Raw genomic sequence first — 21,791 nt, forward strand, 5'->3', positions numbered from 1 at the left:
CAATTCACATTACGTATCGCAGCTGCGCGCGTGTGGCCCAGGACATCTAGGGGCATCACAGACCTGTTATTGCCTTCCTGACTTTGATTAAACATGCAACTGTCCCTGTAAGAAGTCGAGAGTGATTCGTGAATCGTCTGACCATTTAGCAGATCAAGGTCTCGGTCGTTAACGGAATTAACCAGACAAATCACTCCACCAACTTAGAACGGCCATACACCACCACCCATAGAATCAAGAAAGAGCTCTCAATCTGTCAATCCTTACTATGTCTGGATCTGGTGAGTTTTCCCGTGTTGAGTCAAATTAAGCTGCAAGCTCCACTCCTGGTGGTGCCCTTCCGTCAATTCCTTTAAGTTCAGCTTTGCCACCATACTTCCCCCGGAACTCAAAGACTTTGGTTTCCAATAAGGTGCCAACGAGGTAATCAAATAACACTCGCTGATCCCTAGTCGGCATTGTTTATGGTTAGAACTAGGACGGTATATATCCGTCTTCGATCCTCTAACTTTCGTTCTTGATTAATGAAAACATTTTTGGCAAATGCTTCCACATTAGTTCGTCTTTTGTAAATCCAAGAATTTCACCTCTGACAACGAAATACGAATGCCCCAAACTGTGCCTATTAATCATTACTTCGGTTCCAGAAACCAACGGAAAATTGAACCAACGTCCTTTTCCATTACTCCATGCTTATGTATTCAAGCAAAAGCCTGCTTTGAACACTCTAATTTCTCAAAGTAAACGACGCGTATCCAACACACACTCAGTTAAGAGCACGCAAAGTATGCCCGAAGAAGGCCAACGCCGACAGTAGGATACCTTGCGGCAGACCGTCGTCGTCGAGCCCGAAATCCAACTACGAGCTTTTTAACTGCAACAACTTTACAACACGCTATTGGAGCTGGAATTACAACGGCTGCTGGCACCAGACTTGCCCTCCAATTTGTCCTCGTTAAGAGATTTAAATTGTACTCATTCCAATTACAAGACTACAAAAAATCCCTGTATTGTTATTGTTTGTCGCTGCCTTCCCACGTTAGGATTGGGTAATTTGCGCGCCTGCTGCCTTCCTTGGATGTGGTAGCCGTTTCACCGGCTCCCTTTCCGGAATTGAACCCCAATTCCCCGTCACCCGTTGCAACCATGGTAAGCCACTACCTTACCATCAACAGTTGATAGGGCAGAAATTTGAATGAAACATTGCCAGCACAAAGTTAAAAGGCCATGTGACTCGAATAGTTACCATGAGTCATCAATGGGTTTAGCGGCCGTGAGGCCGCATTGGTTTTTAATCTAATAAATACATCCCTTCCGCAAAAGTCGGGACTTTTCGCATGTATTAGCTCTAGAATTACTACGGTTATTCAGGTAGTAAGTGGTACAATCAAATAAATGATAACTGATTTAATGAGCAATTCGCAGTTTCACAGTACAAGTGCTTATACTTAGACATGCATGGCTTAATTTTTGAGACAAGCATATGATACTGGCAGGATCAACCAGTTAACTTCCATTGCTGAGATAAACTTAGGAACAGCACATGTGCTAGAACCTGTATTGGTTTATGTTTCTCTTGCATGGAGTTGCTCTACTAAACAAAGAGCAAGTATTCATCTTTTTGCCACGTCTTTTATAGTCTCTCATTGCAATTGATGTTAGCATTGACAAGGAAGACATACGATGATAGTTCAATGTGCAGTATGTTTACAACAAATCCAAGTTTGTGAAGGAAGCATAAAGAATTGCCTCCTTTCATATGCTACATTGGTTTAGTACATATCAGTGTCCATTGGAAAGAATGTACATTACTCACAAACCAAGTGAATCACCTCATTTGCGATAAAATTTTTTCCACAATTTTGCACAAAAGCAATGAAAGAGCAAGACCAAATTTACGATAAACCGACTGCTGATTCATCACGTCGCACAAAGTTCGTTTCTCATTTGTACTTATTTGTGAAGCACACTCACCTCACATTATATACCAAATAACCAATTCCCTTTTCCCAACACTTGGAGGGATAGACACAGAAAGGTCACCGGGACTCATTTTTTCTCTCTTACATAGGTTTCTGATGGTCACCGCGACTCATTTTTCCCCTTTCAGAGGGCCTCTAGATGGTCACCGTGACTTATTCTCCCCCTCTCAGAGAGGCCTTCTGATGGTCATTGTAACTCATATGTCCCCTTGCAGAGAGGTCTTCTAATGTTCACTGTGACTCAATTTTCTCCTTTTAAAGAGGTGCCTTTGTAGTTAACCATGACATATAGTTTTTCTTCTAACATAAAAAAACTAAAATTATTAATTTTAAACATAATATCAGTTGATCAGCTAAGGATTTTAGCTGGTTGCATAAATCTTTCAGAATGCAGCAATAGCACTCAAACGTCATTCTTATGACAAGGTTCTATCACTGTTTAACAAAACGCTGATGTACATATCATCTCACTGTGCATGTGCAGTTTGAGCACTCTTGCTATGTGTACAGGCTCTTATAATGAGGCGTTTACAATTTTTGCATTTTGGAAAAGCTTGTCTTTTCAGGTTTGAGCACTCTGCTGACTTTACAATACAGTCCATACAATGTATAACCGTACATCTTGTGGGACCGCAGAGAGGTTTGAAAAGTGGAGGAGGGGGCAGAAGAAAATGGCAGAATCGGATTGTTGTTGAAAGTATAGTTAATTTGTTTTTGACAGTTTTATCGGTAATCATTCAATATACAAAAATTGTTTGATTTCAAGTGTTCAAACTGAGTGCCCTGGCACGGTGCTCAGGCACGGGCACCAATGTGAACACAAAATTTTGATGGTGCTTGTGCATAAGTGCCCGGGTCTGGGCACCACGAAAGAGGTATTATCCAAGTACAGTGCTCAGGCACGGGCACCAATGTGAACACAACATTTTGATGGTGCTTGTGTATAAGTGCCCGGGTCTGGACACCACGAAAGAGGTATTACACAAGTACAGTGCTCGGCACGGGCACCGATGTAAACGACGGCACCTGAGTAATTGGTAGAGAAAGGCATTCCTTCAGCACATGGTTTTAAAATTTGTTTACAATGAAAAACATAAAATTGTAAATAGACGAAACTAGTAGGTACTACGTAGTGTGAACAACCTGCAGATTTTTACCAGAACCAGGGTATCGTACTCCGGCAATTAGTCTGAACGTGCTATAATTGATCAATCTAACGTCAACTAAAAAATGATAGTAGAACATAAGTGAGACATGAAATACTGTTAAACATCCGTACTTATCAAATGTAAGTATTTTCCTGGAGCTGATTTTTATACTTTTACACTTTACAAAACAAGAGATATTGAAAAAGTGTGTGTGTGTGTGGAGGTAGCAACTGTCACAAGTGCGTAGTTAAGGAAAGGGAGAAAATTAAAGTTGGAAAATACTTTTAAAATGTTGGACTTGTTTGTTCATGTCTGGTTTGTGTTGGCGTATGTGTAGGGTTTGTTTGAGTTTGAAAGTGAATGAAGTGTTAGCAGTGTTAGAGAAGCGTGATGAAGTGTATTTATATTTGTTTTCAGATTTTGTTAATGTTTGTCAACGTGTGTTTTTTTATCCATATGGCAAAATTTCTGGTGGTTTCATGTATGTAACAGCTGTATGATATTTCTATCTTAAGGTGGTCATATACAAATTGAAGGCACCATTTTTTCTAAAAACTCAAAATTTTTGTTTGATCATTATCGGTACTTTATGTTGTGGTTTTTATGAATATTGTAATCGTTTTTCGTTAAAACTATCATTTACCCACGAAAAATGCTTTCCAAGTTGTCTTCTTATACTTTTTGGTTCATAGCAACGCCTTAGCAACGGATTTTTACCCAAATTTCACCCTAAAAACTCCCCTTCTAAAGCGAATTTTTTGTTTCTACTTTTGGTGGATGTTATTCAAAGCCTTCTCGTTAAGTTACATCGTGATTGGTTGCAATTTGGCACCATGGTAACTCTTAGAATTTCAAATCAAAGATGATCGCGTGCTCGCATTGTTCGAAAAGTTGCTCTTCAAAAAACATTATATTTTGTATCTCTAAGGCGAAAAGTCTTTTTGGTAGTATTTCGGACCTTTCCTTTTGTTATTCCGATAATAATCAGAGTGAAAAATAATGAGGAATAGTCGAGATAGAAAGAGAAAAGCTGTTAGAACTCCGCCATCAAAAATGGCAAAGAAGTCAAAACATGGCGGAAACGATGACGCAAACCCTGGACCTTCTGGAAAGAAAATAAGTCATCAAACGAGGAGCATTGGCGAAGCTTTTAATAATCTACACACTGCAAAAGAAGGCACCATGTTTATGGACTTGTCTTTGCTGTTTGGTGTTTTTCATGAAATTTTAAAAGCCCTGATTGCGAAAGCAGTGTGGAATCCCATGTTGACTTGAGGAAAAGGAAAGGCTATGCACATTATATTGTTCTTCAATGTAAGAATGAAGAATGTGAGTGGAAGTATAGTTTCAACACATCTAAAAAGCAAGGCTGTTTACACGAAGTTAATGTCCGAGTAGTCCTAGCATTTCGAGAAATTGGTTGAGGGAAAGCTGCAATGTCACATTCAGCAAGGTCATGAATATGGCTCCACCAAAAACTTGCTGAAGCTTTACAGTGATCCAAAATAAAAAGCTATTACCAGTTGTTCAACAATTGGCCAATGACAACATGCTCAGCAATGCTATGCATGTTAAAGAGGAGAATGGAGCACCAGAATGTGGAATATCTTTGGAAGGTACATGGCAAAAGAGAGGCCATGATATGGGAAAGATGTCCGAAGACCACATATGTTGAACAAGAGACTGTTGCTCTTGCTACATACTTGGCTATACTTAAATTTAATGATAAGGACATAAATTTGTTAAAGATATTAAGTGAACTGGACACAACTCCTGGAATGTTTCCAAGTAAAGGGGCTCAAGAATGTGATCATCATCGGATAAAGTTGTCGGCAAAGAGCTCAGAGAAGGTGAAGAAGCAAAGAAAAACATTAAGAAACATTAGAAAGAATTATATTAACAATGCTAAACATAAGGAAGGAGTTACTTATGAAGCTGGCAATTTTTAGGGCTTCCAGAGGTATAATATAGGTTATGTAAACTTTAAATGCTGTTTTCTCATTTTGGTGATTTTAGCACGTAGTAAGAACTTTGTGACATCATAATATCTTTGTTATTTGTCAGAGATGCCTGAAATTTTGTATATTGAAGGCTAGTAATATTATCTAGTGCTTGACATTTTTCAAATTTTGAAATTTTGCATTGTTGATGAAATATTTACTCGTTATGTCATAAAATGTGTACCAAAAATGCAAAATTACTGAAGAAAATCAAATTTTGGAATATATTTTTTTTTATAAAGAATTAATAAAAAATTGAAAAGTGTCAAGCACTAGATTATGTTCTAAGCTTTTAAAAAAAACTTTACTTATTGAATTTGGATCATTGGTTCCCAAGATATCATGTTCGCAGCGAAGTTAATTTATTGGCTAATTAGTGGCCGCCATGTTGGATAATTAGTGTAATTAGTGATTTTCTAAAATTTTTTTTCCATTAGTGAATTCTCTTCATTAAAGTCTTTCAAATACTGATAGTTTCTTATAACTATCTTTAAAAATGAAAAAAATTCAATTTTTTGTATATGACCACCTTAAATCTGCGACTAAGATGGCTTGTAGTGAAGTCGAAACATGTCTGTCATGAAAATTACAAAATTGAAAAATATTGTCGTTTATTTGTTTACAAAATATCACATAAAATGAACATCACGGTAATCAATACATGCAAATATATGAGATTAAAGAGGTTTGAGATAGAGACGAAAACACTTGTATAAAAAGATATTAATTTAGGCAAAAACGTTTCAACTTTTTGGCTCTCCATAGACGCAACATACAGTGGTGTTGGCAGGATTTTTTTGGGGGGTGGGGTGGGGGGAGAAGGAGAGTAACACCTCCAAAATGTCACACGCAATGTAGAACGCAATGTTATAGTCAACTGAAACTTTCAATTTAGGTTTACAGAAACCTCAGTATGTGAAATATATTATTGGCAGTCGTCCCCCTTGCCGGAGCCTCTGACAACATATTAGAATCAAAAATCACATAAAAAAATGCTCTTATCTTGGAAAGCATTTATAGAGTACTTAAAACATGCATATTGAATATTATCAAACGAAAAAAACGTTTTAGTGAAAATAACAACTAAATTGGGACATTGTATAGTGTCATGGAATCCTGATTTGGTTACCTTCGTTTAACATAAAAAAAATGTTGGTATGACTAAGCTGTAAAATGTTTCTGAAGATCGGGTCTTGTGTTCAAGTCAGTCAACCTTATGATTTTGTGCACCAGAACAAGCAGTTCAGGAAAACGCTGCAAGAAATAGTCGATATATTTGCCTTCGTTGACATAACGCAGATGTTTACGAGGTTTATCGTTCCAATGCTCATTCACGTTTCTTATGAATCTTAAACACTTTGCCCATGTAGGCTCGTAAGTCAGAGTTATCTCTTTGCCATTCTTTTTAAATGTTTTGAAATCTTTCAAGATTTCATCATCCATACGAGTAATCCATTCCATGGGATCATACAATTGCGCAACAACATCTGAATTTGGAGAACTTTGACCTTGTGATTGTTTCATTTCCGGTTGGTTTCCCATAGCACATAGCAAGCTAAATTTCTTTTCAAGTGATAGTAGATACGGGTGTTTTAACGCCTTTTTGGCAGGTGGCCTGTCTTCTGGTAAATGTTGTAGCATCCATGAAAGAAGAACTTCAAGTACAACATCATCGATTTCCATCAATCCAACAGGGTTTCCATCTAGCAAGTTTTTCAGTCTAACTTCTCGACGTCCAAAAGGATGTTCCCCTTTTGTTGCAACATAATAAGCCACCATTCCTGCATTCTAAAATATATAAAAACATAACAGTTTCAACAAAAATTTCTAAAAAATTTGGAGGTAATTTGCAAATGGTTGTATTTTCACACCCACCATTACATCTGACTCTTCTTTGTATCGTGCTTTATCTACTGACTCTTCATCAACAACGTAAGATTCAGGAGCCATCCAATACATAGTTCCCTTAGTAGCGTCGCTTACATGTGTCGTAAGGCCGTTTTTCAATATTCGACGAATACCAAAGTCAGCTATCAGATAATGTCCTTGTGCATCTCGAAGAACATTAGATGGTTTTAAATCACGATGAAGAATAGGATTTGGTTTGCTATGAAGATCAGCTAATCCTTCTAAAATTTGCTTGAGAACATCGGGAAGAGATTTTTGAAGATCCTCCAAAGTAGAAGAATTTACAAAACTCTCCAGCGATTCTTCACATAGGTCAAGTATCAAATAGACATATTCAGCTCTGGTATCTTCTTCAAAGTGGTAATAATTCACAACATATCTCGATCTCTTAGCTTTGATTTCATTTAAAATTTTCATTTCGTTCACTGCTTCTTTAGTACAGTTATCTCGACGTACTCGTTTCACTGCTTTTCCATAACCATCCTTTTTCAGTCCAAGATAAACACGGGTTTCATTATTTCCTTTGCCAATGCAAAACTCGTCCAAGAAAATTACACGTACGCCGTTCATACCTTTTTATCTGGGTCGCGTCCATACTTAATTAATTTCAAGAACATGTCTTTGTGCTTTTTTGATTGATCAAAATACTTCCATTCTTCCAACTGCAATTCTAAAAATTATTTAAAAGTATTACATTTAGGGATAAGGGATGAAAATAATCAAACATGTGGAAGTGAGCTGAAAGTAATTTATTGCACACAAGATTCGAATACGTGCAAATAACATAATAGTATAGGCTGGGCTTTTTGGTATATTATTCAATACATTAAATAATAATGTATTCATTTTTTTTCAAAAACTCTAACCTTAATTTCGGGCAGTGAAATGTTACTCAAGAGACAAATCGGAAATTCCTTCGAGTTTGATCGGATATCGAAAGTCTCTTCAGTTTTAAACGAAAGCCATCCCTCAACATCAAAGACAAGTTGATTTCTCTTCACTAATTTCAGTTCATTTTTTCACCCTCTTAATCATCTAAATAGCTAATTCCCATTTTGTATATTCTTTCTAGTAAAACAATTTCTGTCATTTGTTTGAAGATATTTTGCGTCAAGATGAAACTTCACTTGCTATTTTAAAATAAACAGTAAACAATCAAACGATTATTGCTTTTTTTAAACTGATCTGTTGAGGAATAATTTTTATACAACATTGTATTGTCAAACCCATTTTGGCAAAATGTAAGCACGTGAGCGAAGGAAGTCACATGTGCGCAGTGCGTACCTAGTTTTATCATTTTTCGACGTTGTCGTCATTGATTTCTATTAAACTAATGGATATAAAAGTAGAATGCAGCCATATTATTCCATCTGGTAAAACGTTGTTTTTAACCATTTAAGTGACATGATGTCATTTATGAGTAATGAAATCAAGAATGATATGCGCGGCACAACATGCACAAAGACAAAAACATGAAATGTTCACACAATAGTGATCTTATCTTTGTCTACAATAGATAAATCTACCACTGAATCCTGTAACTTTTATTGCTTCTTAAAACTGTCTACATGAGCATTTAATTTACGTGGATCTCACAATTCACCTAATGAATCCACTGACATAGCAGTGTTTCTCAAAAACGAAGTCTCAATATACATTAACTTTGACAAGGAAAGAGGTGGCCCACAATTAATTCATAATACATTAATCAAACCATATATTATCGCAAATTAGAAATTAGCCATAAATTATTATACATAGTAGATAATTTTGTTTCAAATTAAAACTAAATAAAAAAAACTTTGATAATTAATATCCCTACATATTACCTTCCAGCTGGCGTGAGCATCCCTGATCAGTTCTTTCATATTCGTCTAAAATAAGACAGGAAAGATTAAATTCATAGTAAAAAAAACACTTCTAGAATGAAGAACGTTAATTAAAATTATCAATCATTTATCAAACATCTGACATCATGTCACGAATGCTTAGTTTAAAGTTCAAATCACAATATTTAATATTTAACAATAAAATAAACAGATACAAATGTTAAAGTTTTAAGAATCCTTTAATTTAACCAATTTATGACGACTTCTTTGAATTTATTGAACAATTACTGTTATAATCTGAATATCGCGCCACCTTTTTGTAATATCAACAATTTCCAGTAAATAACTTTTCTCCGTCCAAAAAGAAAAACTCGCTGAAGGTGTAATTAGGTCTTATAAGTAATGTGACGTCTGTCATCATCGAAGGAAATAGTATTGTACACAGGACTGTCAATGTATGCGTGTTCTAGTTGTACGACTTGTAAAATATGTTTTTTATACATTTTAAGTGAGCGTAAAAGCTGTACAAAGAATTGATCAACAATATTAGCCATTTGAAAGAATGTTTTATGCAGTGCGGTGTTTGAAATTAAATGAAGATATGATCTTCGCACTTTGCTGGACACTTTAAGCAATTGTCTCATGAACCTGAAAAATTCAGGTGACTTAACGGGATTCGAACCCATGACCTCTGCAGTGCTGGTGCAGTGCTCTGACAAACTGAGCTATGAAGTCACACAGTGGTGAGCAGGTCAATTTTGTTGGGCTCATGTTTTCTCGTGAAAAGAATGTCATATGAAAGAATGTTATATACAGTGCGGTGTTTGAAATTAAATGAAGATATGATCTTCGCACTTTGCTGAAGAATGGGTTCGAATCCCGTTGAGTCACCTGAATTTTTCAGGTTCATGAGACAATTGCTTAAATTGTCCAGCAAAGTGCGAAGATCATTTCTAAATTTAATTTCAAACACCGCACTGCATAAAACATTCTTTCATATGACATTCCTTTCACGAGAAAACATGAGCCCAACAAAATTGACCTGCTCACCACTGTGTGACTTCATAGCTCAGTTGGACAGGGCACTGCACCGGCACCGCAGAGGTCATGGGTTCGAATCCCGTTGAGTCACCTGAATTTATTAGGTTCATGAGACAATTGCTTAAATTGTCCAGCTAAGTGCGAAGATCATATCTTCATTTAAAATTAGCCATTAATAATCAAAAATATAGGTATTGTGGTATTATACAGAATGATTCTGTTTTACATTATGCATTCATGCTTGCGCGTTTTTGATAAACCAATGTATATACATAATAAACCAAGTGAGTAATAACAATTTGCGAAATGTATTCCAAGAAACAAGTATGCATGATGTATTTCTATTCGCAGTTAATTTTTGATGGCAAACTGTTTAGCTATATAATTTATCAATGTGATGACTGTATTAGAAAGCAAATCCAAACAGTTCTGTGTAGTGGCGTTGGTTCTCAGATTTTATTGTGCAAATATTGGCCTGTAAGTGTATGGTTTCGATGAATGGAGAATTTCCTATCGTTGACATTGAGATGAATATAAAGTGAGCTGATTGACAAACAAACGTTTCATGGGTAAGCCGCCAAAGCATGGTTCCAAAATGTTTTATCATATTTGGAGAAGAGCATCGTATACATAAACATAAAACAACTTGTTATAAAATGAAAACGCTTATCAGTCAAACATTGGATACGTATTAGTACTTTTGTGCAGTTGTCGATTTTTTATGTTATAAATTTGTTTATTTTCGGAACGATCTTCGTTTCATTATTGGTGAAACTCACTGCAAGCGAAGAAATTTGACAGCTTTTCCTAGCTCACCGTTCAAAAATTGATTATACCTATTTCAAAATGCTAATGTTGGTGTTGAGCAGAATCCGTAAGCGAAGTGATACATATTCTGACGTATACTTTAAAATAGAAACTATCACAGTTAAATAAACGAGGATGCGCAACCGATATACAAGATGTATATTTGCTATGTTTATTAAGATACTCTTCACAAAATGAAAATAAGTGCTCCAAACTTCATAAATTGATCAATTATTTTTTATGAAAATTTGGCACGGAAAGTTTTCTTTGAGCGAAAGAAAAAAGTCATTAAAACATTCTCCAAATTTCTTTACGTATATACAATAAGACAACAACAGCAATGCTACCTTTTCGACGGCCAAAGGCATTTAAATCTTCAACTAACATATTCGCGGTGGCATTTTTTCCTTTTGTTTTCTTGTACTTCAAAAGCATTTCCAATGGCAATTTATCAATTAAAGAGCATATCTTGTGAATATTTTCTTCAGGTATGCCCAGAATTCTACCAAGCTCCAGCCATTGAGGATATATTATTTCAGCAATTTCCCAGAGATCACTATCTTTGGGAACATCACTCACTACTGTAGCATCGTGATGTCTTAGATGTACAACAAGGTAATAGTTAACCATGTACAGGGTGACCCAAAAAGATGCGTACCCATGAAAATTTCAATTATGGCTTTAATTAAAAAGCTATGTATTTCAAATTACAGCCACACATCATTCAGTTTATGGAAGACTATTCACAAGAGTTTCGGCTATTTCTGTCAATTTTTAGTCAATTTATGGCTTTCCCATGATGTGTGTTGCAGCAAACCTGTCGTCTGGCAAAGTTTTGAATCACGTTTATACACTCCTCTTTCGGGATGGCTCTTATTTTTGCTGTGATGGCAGTTTTAAGTTCTTCAAAAATAAGAGCCATCCCGAAAGAGGAGTGTATAAAAGTGATTCAAACCTTTGCCAGACGAGTACAGGTGTGCTTGCAACGAAATGGTGGACATTTGGGACACATCTTGGGAAAGCCATAAATTGACTAAAAATTGACAGAAATAGCCGAAACTCTTGGGAATAGTCTTCCATAAACTGCATGATGTGTGGTTGTAATTTGAAATAAATAGCTCTTTAATTAAAGCCATAATTGAAATTTTCATGGGTACGCATCTTTTCGGGTCACCCTGTATAATGCCACTGATATATGAGATTATTTTCAATGTCGCTGATATCCCTTTCATTGTAAATATAACATTTCGACATGCTTCACGATTTCAAAATTCACTAAACATAGTGGTGACCATTACTACCCCTTGCGCAGAAAGGTTTGTTGACTATCTTAAAATTAACCTGATTACATAAGGCAAACTAGCTCCCAGGTAGCAATGTCGCTGCGATATGCCCACGAACTTCAATTCTGTTAATATGTCTACAAAATTGGATGGTTTCTGGGGATTTCTACGTACCAAGGTTTTAGAGGGTTTAGGTTTCTTTCAGGGGATTCTGGCAGGTTCGTTCGGCTTAAACAGACATTCTCATTCGTCGTCTTTGCTACATTTCTTTAATAAAACGCGTAGTGTGTGAACAAATAATTTGGAAACATTCAGCTCAGTGGGGGAGACTGATGGAGGGAGTTAACTTAAAATTCAATTCTTTGAAGCGATTTACCTCATTTACAGAGTTCCCCCAGTATACATGGGGACTGGCCCAGCACGTTAAGCAAGCTACCCCCGCTCTCATGTAATTACGTGTTTATGTAATGATGTACTTGGGGTCTTAATTAATACGTTTCAATAATCTCTTCAAAATCACAGCCCGCACGCGCGCGAGTGTGTAATAAATGACTGAGGAGGAGAGTTCTAGAGAGTTGAGATGGACAAAATCAATGCAAACGTGCTTGAAAAACCATGTTAGTAAATTGGGGGCATAGAACAAAACAACAAAACCAGAAAAAAACAAGAATAACTGCTGTTTTCGTGATCAATTATAAAAAACCTTCGATGATTTAAGAAAAAAAGTCAAATCAATACACTTACCGAAAGGAGTATATTCAGGTGATTCATCTTCTTGTTGCTCCTCCAAGAGCTCTTGCTGTAGGTCTTTACGTTGCTCTCCCTGCACGTTTTCCTGTTCATTATTTCGAGGTTCTTCTTGTCTTATCTCTGTTACCTCTTCATTATACATAATTTAAAAGACAAAAAAATGTTCAAGTTTCTATTTATTGCAATCTATGACCAAATCTATAGCAATCTATGTCCAAATCTATAGCAATCTATGTCCAAATCTATAGCAATCTATGTCCAAATCTATAGCAATCTATGTCCAAATCTATAGCAATCTATGTCCAAATCTATAGCAATCTAACTCCAAATCTATAGCAATCTATATCCAAATCTATAGCAATCTATGTTGTAAATACAAACAATAAAGTCACTATTCTTTCCAAAACTTTCATGATTGTTGGTAATAACCGTCCACACAATAGATACTTACTCTAAATCTTAACATCACGTCACTGCTTATGGTTAAACAAAGTGAAATCAAATGAAATTTCTCGTGACTCAATGATAAACAAAGTTTTGCTTTCCATGCATTAAATCATTCATCCAAACATTTAATTATTATATTAAAGAAATTTGATTCAAGTCAAAGCAAACGAGTACTAGAAAAAATTAAAACTTCATTTCTCTGGTAACATTCATGACAGTACAGAAAATACAACAGAAGATTTGTCGTTAATAAAAAAAGTGGCACATCTAAAGCAGTATAGAGCAATTATTTAATACAACCATCTTGTGGAATTGAAAAATAACATCAAACAGAAGAGAAACGAAACAGATCTAGCAACTTTTGTGGGAGAACATGATATGTTGGTCACCAGGCTCTCCAAAGCCATGTTTATACTACTTACAGGTTTATAACTGACCTGGGACCAAGTAGCTGGTGTAAGCATTGAACAAATCAAGACTGACATAGTACAGTGCCACATTAACCAATGGGACCACTCGGATTTTTTTAAACCAAAAATATTTATTTCAAAATGAGATTGAATTTAAAAAACAACCATACAATATGAAAACAAATGCTGCTGAGATAAACATAATCATTTATAGAAAAATACAACTGGAAACTGCCAAGAAAATATGGACCAAAAATAAAATCTGCTCTGGTAAAACAATGATATGGACGATCCAGACTCAATAAGTTTGTGCCCAGGCGCCCAAAACACCTCAATGCGGTCCTGACCTTGGACTGACTTTTCAAGCCCAGTATTGCACACAGTTTTAGTCAGGTTAGGGTATGTTACTGCATTAGTGTAAATGCATTTACTAGTTTCCATGACAGCTGCTTATAATAGAGCCAACAATGGCAGCTAGCCAATATTAGTTCTTTTAGATATAAATGTAAACAGTTGACTTGATATTGCTAAATAGTGACTTTTATAACATCAAGAACTGTTAGAAATTTAACGTACTTAAAAGCATTTTGAAATTTTGGCAGATGTTAAAATTTGGTTCTTGAATTCTCTGTGGAATGAATATAGGATTGAAGCTGAACTTGATGAATTTAATTTTTTAACATTCAAAAATGTTATTTATGCCAAACTGGCTACATTGATGAAATAACTTTTTTAAATTTTTAATGGACATAGTTACAAGCAACAAAATAGCTTTGCAACATAATTTTAGGCCAGACATTTAGGAATATTTTGGCCTAGGTAGGTTGCCATGTAAACTGCTCTCACTTATAGATCATTTCCAGGCCAGTACTATGAACAAAGCTTAAGAGTACATTTTGAAATGCTTGATTTTTGCCATGTATTGTGATGACTTACCAGATGGCTCTGAATTCATAACTGCTGTGGTTGAAATGTCTGCATGCAAAGATTTGGTTTCTAAAAAAAATATTTTACCAATCAAACACAAAGAAATAAAGTGGAAACACATTCATTTAAGTAAAGCATAACCATCCAGTACCATCAGTTTTACTTCATGTCTATAAACTAGGGGGACATAATCCCAAAAGGAAATGATATAAAATTGTCATGTAGACAAATACAATAATATTTGAGCTAGTACCAGATCCAGGGTTAGGTAAAAATTATTTATAACCACTAATTTTAAATTTAAAATACCTTGATATAAAAGTAATTGGTTATGAATTTCTAAAGAATATATATTACCCAATCAATAAGTTGAAGTAATTTATTTTGCCTATAGCTGAATCTGCCCCCCTGGTTTGAGCTGGGGTTAGGGTTAGGGTTAGGGTTAGGGTTAGGGTTAAGGTGAATATCTGTTCAAAATTTATGAGTCGTAGGCAGTTGTATAGCACTCAGTTATTTCAAATGAGTGATCTTTTAGAGATAACAAAAAATGTTTTGGTTTCATCCCTTAAATATCCTTCACACAAACCTTTTTTCACGCTTGAGACTAAATCTGTCATTAATTTATAAATACCTTTCCATTCCAAGTTCACTTCCATGGCATCATGCTCACTGCTCCCTTTGATTATGTAAATTATACTTTCACTTGAAAGCAAAGCCACCTTTCCATTTGCATGATGAACAAGAAGAAACAAATCATCAAATAATTCTGAACAATATCCTGTATTCATAAGCATTACAGACCATTTTACTTTAATTTTTTTGGTTTCAATGGAAAAAGTTTCAATAACAAGCTGTGATTTGTCCTCTTTAAAATAAAAACCTTTGATAGTGTTGTCAAAGGGAGTGTAAATGACTCGAGTGTATGCATTGATTCCTTTAACCTGTGGATGAAATTTTATCTTTTTAACAAAAGTTTTATCCAACTTAAAAATGATGAGTTGGTAAAATCGGCAAGATACATTTGTCAAATTGCTATATTTTCACAGGACGAAATGGACAAAACTTTTCACTTCATTATCAACTGGTTTACCTTTAAACTTTGGTGAAAAAGACTTGATAAGTTTACCTTTACTGTCACACACATATATATTGATTTCACTTGTATTGAAATAATTTGTGAACGTTGTGTGGAGATAACAAAAACATGGCAGCCATATTGGTCGTGGAGGTACAAAGCCATAGGGATTTATGTACGAAGATACTCAAAACCTGAGCTACTCAGACCGTGACAAGGGGACTTGGCCCAAGATGATGTAGAACTTACCAGGAATGACTTGTTTAATTTGTAAAATATTTAAAGGTCTTCCTAATTTTGTCATCTAGAGTTTAAACTTCCTTTTTTATGAAAAAAATACCGTGTGTATGTTTTTCTTCAACATTTGTAGGCAGTTTCCCCTTCCCAAGGACATGGGATCCCGACCAGTTCGAGCCCTTAAGGCCCGTTCACATGTTCCAATTTATCGGATCCATCTTTTGATTGTTTGTTCAGACGGTCCGATAATTTTGTTGATATTTATATTCGTTTAGATATTTAAAGTCGTGTGAGCAGCCATTTGTGCTATCCAGTACATTTATCGATATATTTTTCGTATTTTTGTTCTTCTTTCCAAGTCTTTTTCAAATCAATGTAATTTCACTTGTCGGCTTCCTTTGATCTTGTCGGATGAAAATAGAGCAATTTCTATTTCCATTGATGTTTTAGATAGACGGATCCGACTATCTGAAGCTCACTTTTTATATATGTTAAGACGATCCGTTTTTTAGGATCCGAAAAAGTCGGATCCTACAAATCGGATCGTGTGAACGGACCTTCAGTAGTTAGTTGCCCTGTCATTAACGTATTAAATATTCATTGTTAAAAATGCAGCATAAATCTTTTTATCACACATTTAACTAAGTGCGTACAGCATTTTGTAAATTACAATGTATAATTCAATTAAACATAAAAATTATTGCTTAACTTAGCGATAACTTAATTTTCCACGATGTAGTCTATAATCGCTCATCTTTTATTGTAGCTACTTTTTTGAATTTTTTCTTTTTTACATAAAGATATTGAGGATTTATTAGCAAATATTATGAGAAATTAACATTTCAATATGAAATCTTACACAAAGTAAGACAATTGTTATAAAATAAAAAATGTGATATAAATAGAGTGTTTTTACAAACACTGCTCTACAAAAACGGGAGGAAGGAGGGAGATCACACTAAAAGACGATTGATTACAAACTTAAAAAATGGTTTAGTAGTTTCAAGTGGTTTTAACACCACATAAGGTAAGGTGAGGACCTATGAGATTCACAAACGACAACAGGAACTGAACTTGAGGATAAGAACTCATAAATATGAATGCCTTTAAGATCAGTCAATGTTTCAAGTTTTCCTGAATGATCACAACTGTGAAAACGGTAATGATAATAACCACAATGTTCAATTATGAGAAATTTCTTCAGACCAAAGTGATAGATATAATCTTCCACCCATAAATTCAAATTCACTTTCGACTTCAAACAACCCTCCATTGAATAAATGTACAGAAAAGCATACCCACCTGAAATGATTTCGTTCTTATTCGTAATGACTATCCGTTGCGTAGGAAAAGTTTTTTGCTCAACTGTAAACTGCTTTATCAATTTTCCTTGAAAGTCATAAACAAACACACATTTGTTGCGTTTATCAAAAACCACAATGTTTTCTGCTGACACGAATAAACGAAACTTCTCAGAGCCTTTGTTAGTAAGATCCAAGGATATTTTACTTTTAACAAGAAAATGAGGATCCAACACCACTACATGAAAGTTAGAGGACGTTTTTCGATGGACAATGATGTACATGTCATCATTTTTATCTATAAAGCTGGCCTCTATGACGTCAGATTCAGGAAATTCATAGACGATTTCATCATCAGCATCTTTTCTCATAATCTTGATCAAATTTCTCTCTAGATCACAATAAATGAAGTCATTGCTACTGTTGCAATGAAGATGTGGTATATCGATATCCGTTTCCAATTCCAATTCATTTGGACCTTGGACCTCACTTTCCCAAGATTTTCTCTCCGAGATTTGACGCCAATTCAATATTGGATTAAATTGTTTGTTTTTTAGTTGAATGGTGGGCCAAACTAAAGCCATATGATAGGTTTTCCCAAACTTCATATTAAACTGATACAATAAGCGGTTAATAAACATCACTGATCGTATATTTTCTACACGATCTTTTTTATTGAACAATGACTTCACCCCACCATTGATGTAAACATTAAATATCTGAAGAATAGCGGGTAATGAATGAAGTTCATTTAAAATGGGCAAACACAATGTAATGACCGTTTCTGGACATTCCATGCATTCCAAAATTGTTGAAACAACTCGAATTTCGGCAGCAAAGATTCTATCTTCAATTGACAAACTTTCGTTATTGAATGCACGGGTTGCTTCTTTGCTAGCGTCTCGAAATCTTATGACAGCGGTTTTTAATTTAAAGGGGCATTCAATACTCAATGTCTTAAAAGCTTCATCAAGTTTGTGCTCTTCATCGAAGTCTTTAGATCTTTCACTGCTTTGGTTGCTTGAAATCAACGACGCGTCAATTTGACGTCCTTGAGTTAAATTTCTCAATCTTTCCTGTTCTCCCTCTTTTAGTTGTGCAGAGTTCTCGATACAATCAAGTAAAAGGTGAATTCCTTGTTTGAAGAAATCATAACTGCTGAGAAGATCTTTTCGTGACAGTCCGTCTAGTTTAGTTTTAATATCATTCAATTCTCTCACAACAATTTCTCGAAGCTTCGCATCCGTAACATCACCGTCTTTAAGATTTTCTGCTGTTTTATCTCGTATTTTGTTACATATTACACCAACACTCGATTTTAATATGGTAGAGATAAACGAAGACATATTTTTTAAAAGTTAATGTGATCTGATCTTACAATATCCTGTAGATAGGTTTGTCCAGAGCCCTCTATTAGCAAGAGTTGGGACAAACGGTCTGGGGCGAGCGCGGAGCCGCCATTTTGGTTCCTACTTGCAAAGTGAAACTATAATAATACTATTGGAAATTGGGTTTATATGCAAAAGAAGAAGGCAATTTAAGCTTATTCCATGGTAGTATCAAATATATTAGGAATAATAGCATGCTCTTTGCGTTTTTTTAACTATTTGCGGCAGACCTGATTTAATTTCATTGGTTTGAGCTTCGTGTGCGGTTTACTAGTTCGTGCTTCAAATTGATCGTGACCCATTGTAAGAAGTATTTTTCGTACGTGAACGTGTTTTCTCGGCTTATGTTCCGACTCTGTAACAAGTTTTCAAGATCTTTAAGCTTTGTGGCAAGCGACAATGTTATCCTGGCTCAATGTTATCCAGTGTTATCAAATAGTTGGACAAGACTTTGTTCGAAACTTCGAATCATAGTAATCATGCAGTTTTGGTCAGGAAAGATTTGTGTTCAAGATTTATAACAATTTAATGGCAGTGAGTGGTTTATGCCCCCCAATTTAATCCAAGTATGACATTTTTTATTCTGAAAGATCACAAAATTTTCTTGCTCAGCAGAAAATGACAGACTTTTTTACTTTTTACTTATTGAATGATTACGCAATGATTTGACCAAGATGCATTTGGCCTTAAACGTTTTATTCCTTTATATGAAGTTATTTCGCCTTTAACACTTTATAAATTATTAAAGTTTATTTCTAATAAAGTTTGTTAAGGATTCTGCTGAAAATTTTGGTGAAGCATTTCTTTAAAATGAATATATTATTTCTATAACATGAAACATTTCTGTTGTTGAAGAACAGTCTGTTTGCTATAAATGCTACTGTTTGTAGTCTTTTATACAGCATATGAGTCTGATCCAATCTTTAATTTAGCAAAGAGTTAAATTTATTGGTTGAGGAATGACAAAACTTCTGTATGTGTTTATTGATCAAACAGGGGTGTGTTGGAGGGGGCTCAACCCCGTTTGTTCAAATTCTATGCCTTGTATTGCCAGTGAAATATATATATCAAAAAGCTAGCAGCACATTAATATACATCAGAAAGCCAGCAATATTTTAATATATATGAGAAAGGTAGCAACAGTTGTAATATACATTAAAAAGCCCAAATAGCTGAAATTATGGAGATATGCCTCTGTGATCTTATAAACCAAAACCTACAATTAAAATATCATCGACAAGTCTAGAAGAGAAGTAATGTTCTACTTTGAGCTATAGAAGTAGGGTACATTTGTACAATTCATTACCAAAAAAGTATATTGTACTCAGCTGTTTCAGTGAATATCCTAATTATAATTACTTCATTTTTAAATTATGAAGTAAAAATACAAAATACAACATGGAAAATCATAAGAGTTTCTGTGATTTGGTGTAGTTCTTTGTTTTAGTGTGGAAGTGGCTGAGAATTGAGAGGTTTGTAGATTGACCAATTTCAGAACATAATGAGAAATCATCTTCGATTAAAAAACAAGCTTTGGAGTAAGAAAACTATTGAAACTGCATCAGCACGAACTTTGCAATGTTATTTGGCCCAAAAACGTTTCTCTACTTGAGTCAGTTAATTGAACCTTACATCAAAAGCAGTTCAGCACAACAATCACCGTACTCAATCCAAATTTCGCAAGTTCGACGTAAAGGCATTTCTTTCATTTTTTTCGTAATCCTCGATTCTTGCGATGTGTAATGACATTTATTAGCCGTCAACAATCAGTTATTACAAACTTATCCATAAAAAAACGCAATATTATCTCAAAATACTGTATTACTAGCAGCAATTGCTATATAAACACTAGCTCAAATTTGAAAACTAGGAACCAAAATGGCGGAAATTGATCAGGTGATCAATATTGCCCAATCAACGTTAGCTAAACGGAAAACAATAGATGTCCCAACTCTTACTAATAGAGGGCTCTGGGTTTGTCTACTACCGTGAAATTGGCACCACATTGGGCACAACAATCAACACAACATTCATCACAACATTCAACATCACATTCAACTAAAATTTATCATTCAAAATGATAAATCGAAAAATCGTCTTTAAAACACGTTTTCCATCAAATAAAACAGTAAAAAACAATTCTTAACTGTTTATTATTATTTTACTGTCCTTAACCATCACAAAAAATGTATAAAAGTCAAGAAATTGAAGAAAACACTAAGATTTATATTACAGTGTACTTTCCATTTCTCTTAATTACCGTATAACTTAAAAACTACACGGTAGAATTTTTTTAAACTTTGCCAGAATATAGATAATTATATTGCCTAAAATATATCCAAAATCTGGAGAGTGCACAAAAAAATAAGTTGTAGAAAATCATCTACAAAGTCGGATGACACGAATACGCGTAATATAATATTATATAATTAACTTCCTATATCCAGGTAACTTTGCAAACAAAGGCCTATAAATAAAAAACTACTCGGTAGAATTTTTTTAAACTTGGCCATATTGTAGATATTTTTATTGCCTGAAATATTTCCAAAATCTGGAGAGTGCACAAAAAATAAGTTGTAGAAAATCATCGGCAAAGTCGGATGACAAGAATACGCGTAATATAATATTATATAATTAACTTCCTATATCCAGGTATCTTTGCAAACAAAGGCCTGTAAATAAAAAACTACACGGTAGAATTTTTTTAAATTTGGCCATATTGTAGATATTCTTACTGTCTAAAATATATCCAAAATCTGGAGGTGGCACAAAAAATAAGTTGTAGAAACTCATCGACAAAGTCGGATGACACGAATACGCGTAATATAATATTATATAATTAACTTCCTATATCCAGGTAACTTTGCAAACAAAGGCCTATAAATAAAAAACTACTTGGTAGAATTTTTTTAAACTTGGCCATATTGTAGATATTTTTATTGCCTGAAATATTTCCAAAATCTGGAGAGTGCACAAAAAATAAGTTGTAGAAAATCATCGGCAAAGTCGGATGACAAGAATACGCGTAATATAATATTATATAATTAACTTCCTATATCCAGGTATCTTTGCAAACAAAGGCCTGTAAATAAAAAACTACACGGTAGAATTTTTTTAAACTTGGCCATACTGTTGATATGTTTATTCTCTAAAATATATCCAAAATCTGGAGAGTGCACAAAAAATTAGGTTGTAGAAAATCATCTACAAAGTCGGATGACACGAATACGCGTAATATAATGATGTATAATTAACTTC

At 34.7% G+C, this 21,791-nt stretch overlaps 3 protein-coding genes across 3 annotated transcripts; all 3 read right to left on the bottom strand.

Annotated features, from left to right (window-relative positions):
• Nucleotides 1–6,291: 6,291 nt before the first annotated feature.
• On the bottom strand, nt 6,292–7,455 carry LOC124451997 (serine/threonine-protein kinase/endoribonuclease IRE2-like). The gene is made up of 2 exons (XM_047002592.1): nt 7,006–7,455; nt 6,292–6,918 (listed from the first exon to the last, which is right to left on the bottom strand). Exons 1-2 carry the CDS (start codon nt 7,453–7,455, stop codon nt 6,292–6,294), a joined length of 1,077 nt encoding a protein of 358 aa, XP_046858548.1.
• Nucleotides 7,456–7,475: 20 nt separating this feature from the next.
• Nucleotides 7,476–15,800, bottom strand: LOC124451896. The gene is made up of 7 exons (XM_047002501.1): nt 15,659–15,800; nt 15,164–15,473; nt 14,542–14,601; nt 12,743–12,877; nt 11,063–11,314; nt 8,868–8,912; nt 7,476–7,708 (listed from the first exon to the last, which is right to left on the bottom strand). The coding sequence occupies exons 1-7, from the start codon at nt 15,770–15,772 to the stop codon at nt 7,605–7,607; spliced, it is 1,020 nt and encodes a 339-aa protein (XP_046858457.1). The 5' UTR covers nt 15,773–15,800; the 3' UTR covers nt 7,476–7,604.
• Nucleotides 15,801–16,153: 353 nt separating this feature from the next.
• LOC124451892 lies at nt 16,154–18,540 on the bottom strand. Its single transcript, XM_047002498.1, has 2 exons — nt 16,862–18,540; nt 16,154–16,322 (listed from the first exon to the last, which is right to left on the bottom strand). The coding sequence occupies exons 1-2, from the start codon at nt 18,489–18,491 to the stop codon at nt 16,309–16,311; spliced, it is 1,644 nt and encodes a 547-aa protein (XP_046858454.1). The 5' UTR covers nt 18,492–18,540; the 3' UTR covers nt 16,154–16,308.
• Nucleotides 18,541–21,791: the final 3,251 nt, after the last annotated feature.

This window comes from Xenia sp. Carnegie-2017, unplaced genomic scaffold, assembly GCF_021976095.1.
Source record: "Xenia sp. Carnegie-2017 unplaced genomic scaffold, XeniaSp_v1 HiC_scaffold_24, whole genome shotgun sequence".
Lineage (NCBI taxonomy): Eukaryota > Metazoa > Cnidaria > Anthozoa > Malacalcyonacea > Xeniidae > Xenia > Xenia sp. Carnegie-2017.

Bases quoted from the DNA above. Each gene is read 5' to 3' on its own strand.
- LOC124451896 (XM_047002501.1), bottom strand. From the start codon at position 15,772: ATGGCTTTGTACCTCCACGACCAATATGGCTGCCATGTTTTTGTTATC. The intron at 15,474-15,658 runs GTAAACTTATCA...TTTCATCCACAG, and splicing joins ATATGTGTGTGACAGTAAAG to GTTAAAGGAATCAATGCATA. The intron at 11,315-12,742 runs GTAAGTGTATTG...TTGTACATCTAA, and splicing joins ACCTGAATATACTCCTTTCG to GACATCACGATGCTACAGTA.
- LOC124451892 (XM_047002498.1), bottom strand. From the start codon at position 18,491: ATGTCTTCGTTTATCTCTACCATATTAAAATCGAGTGTTGGTGTAATA.
- LOC124451997 (XM_047002592.1), bottom strand. From the start codon at position 7,455: ATGAAAATTTTAAATGAAATCAAAGCTAAGAGATCGAGATATGTTGTG. The intron at 6,919-7,005 runs GTGGGTGTGAAA...TATATATTTTAG, and splicing joins AAGAAGAGTCAGATGTAATG to AATGCAGGAATGGTGGCTTA.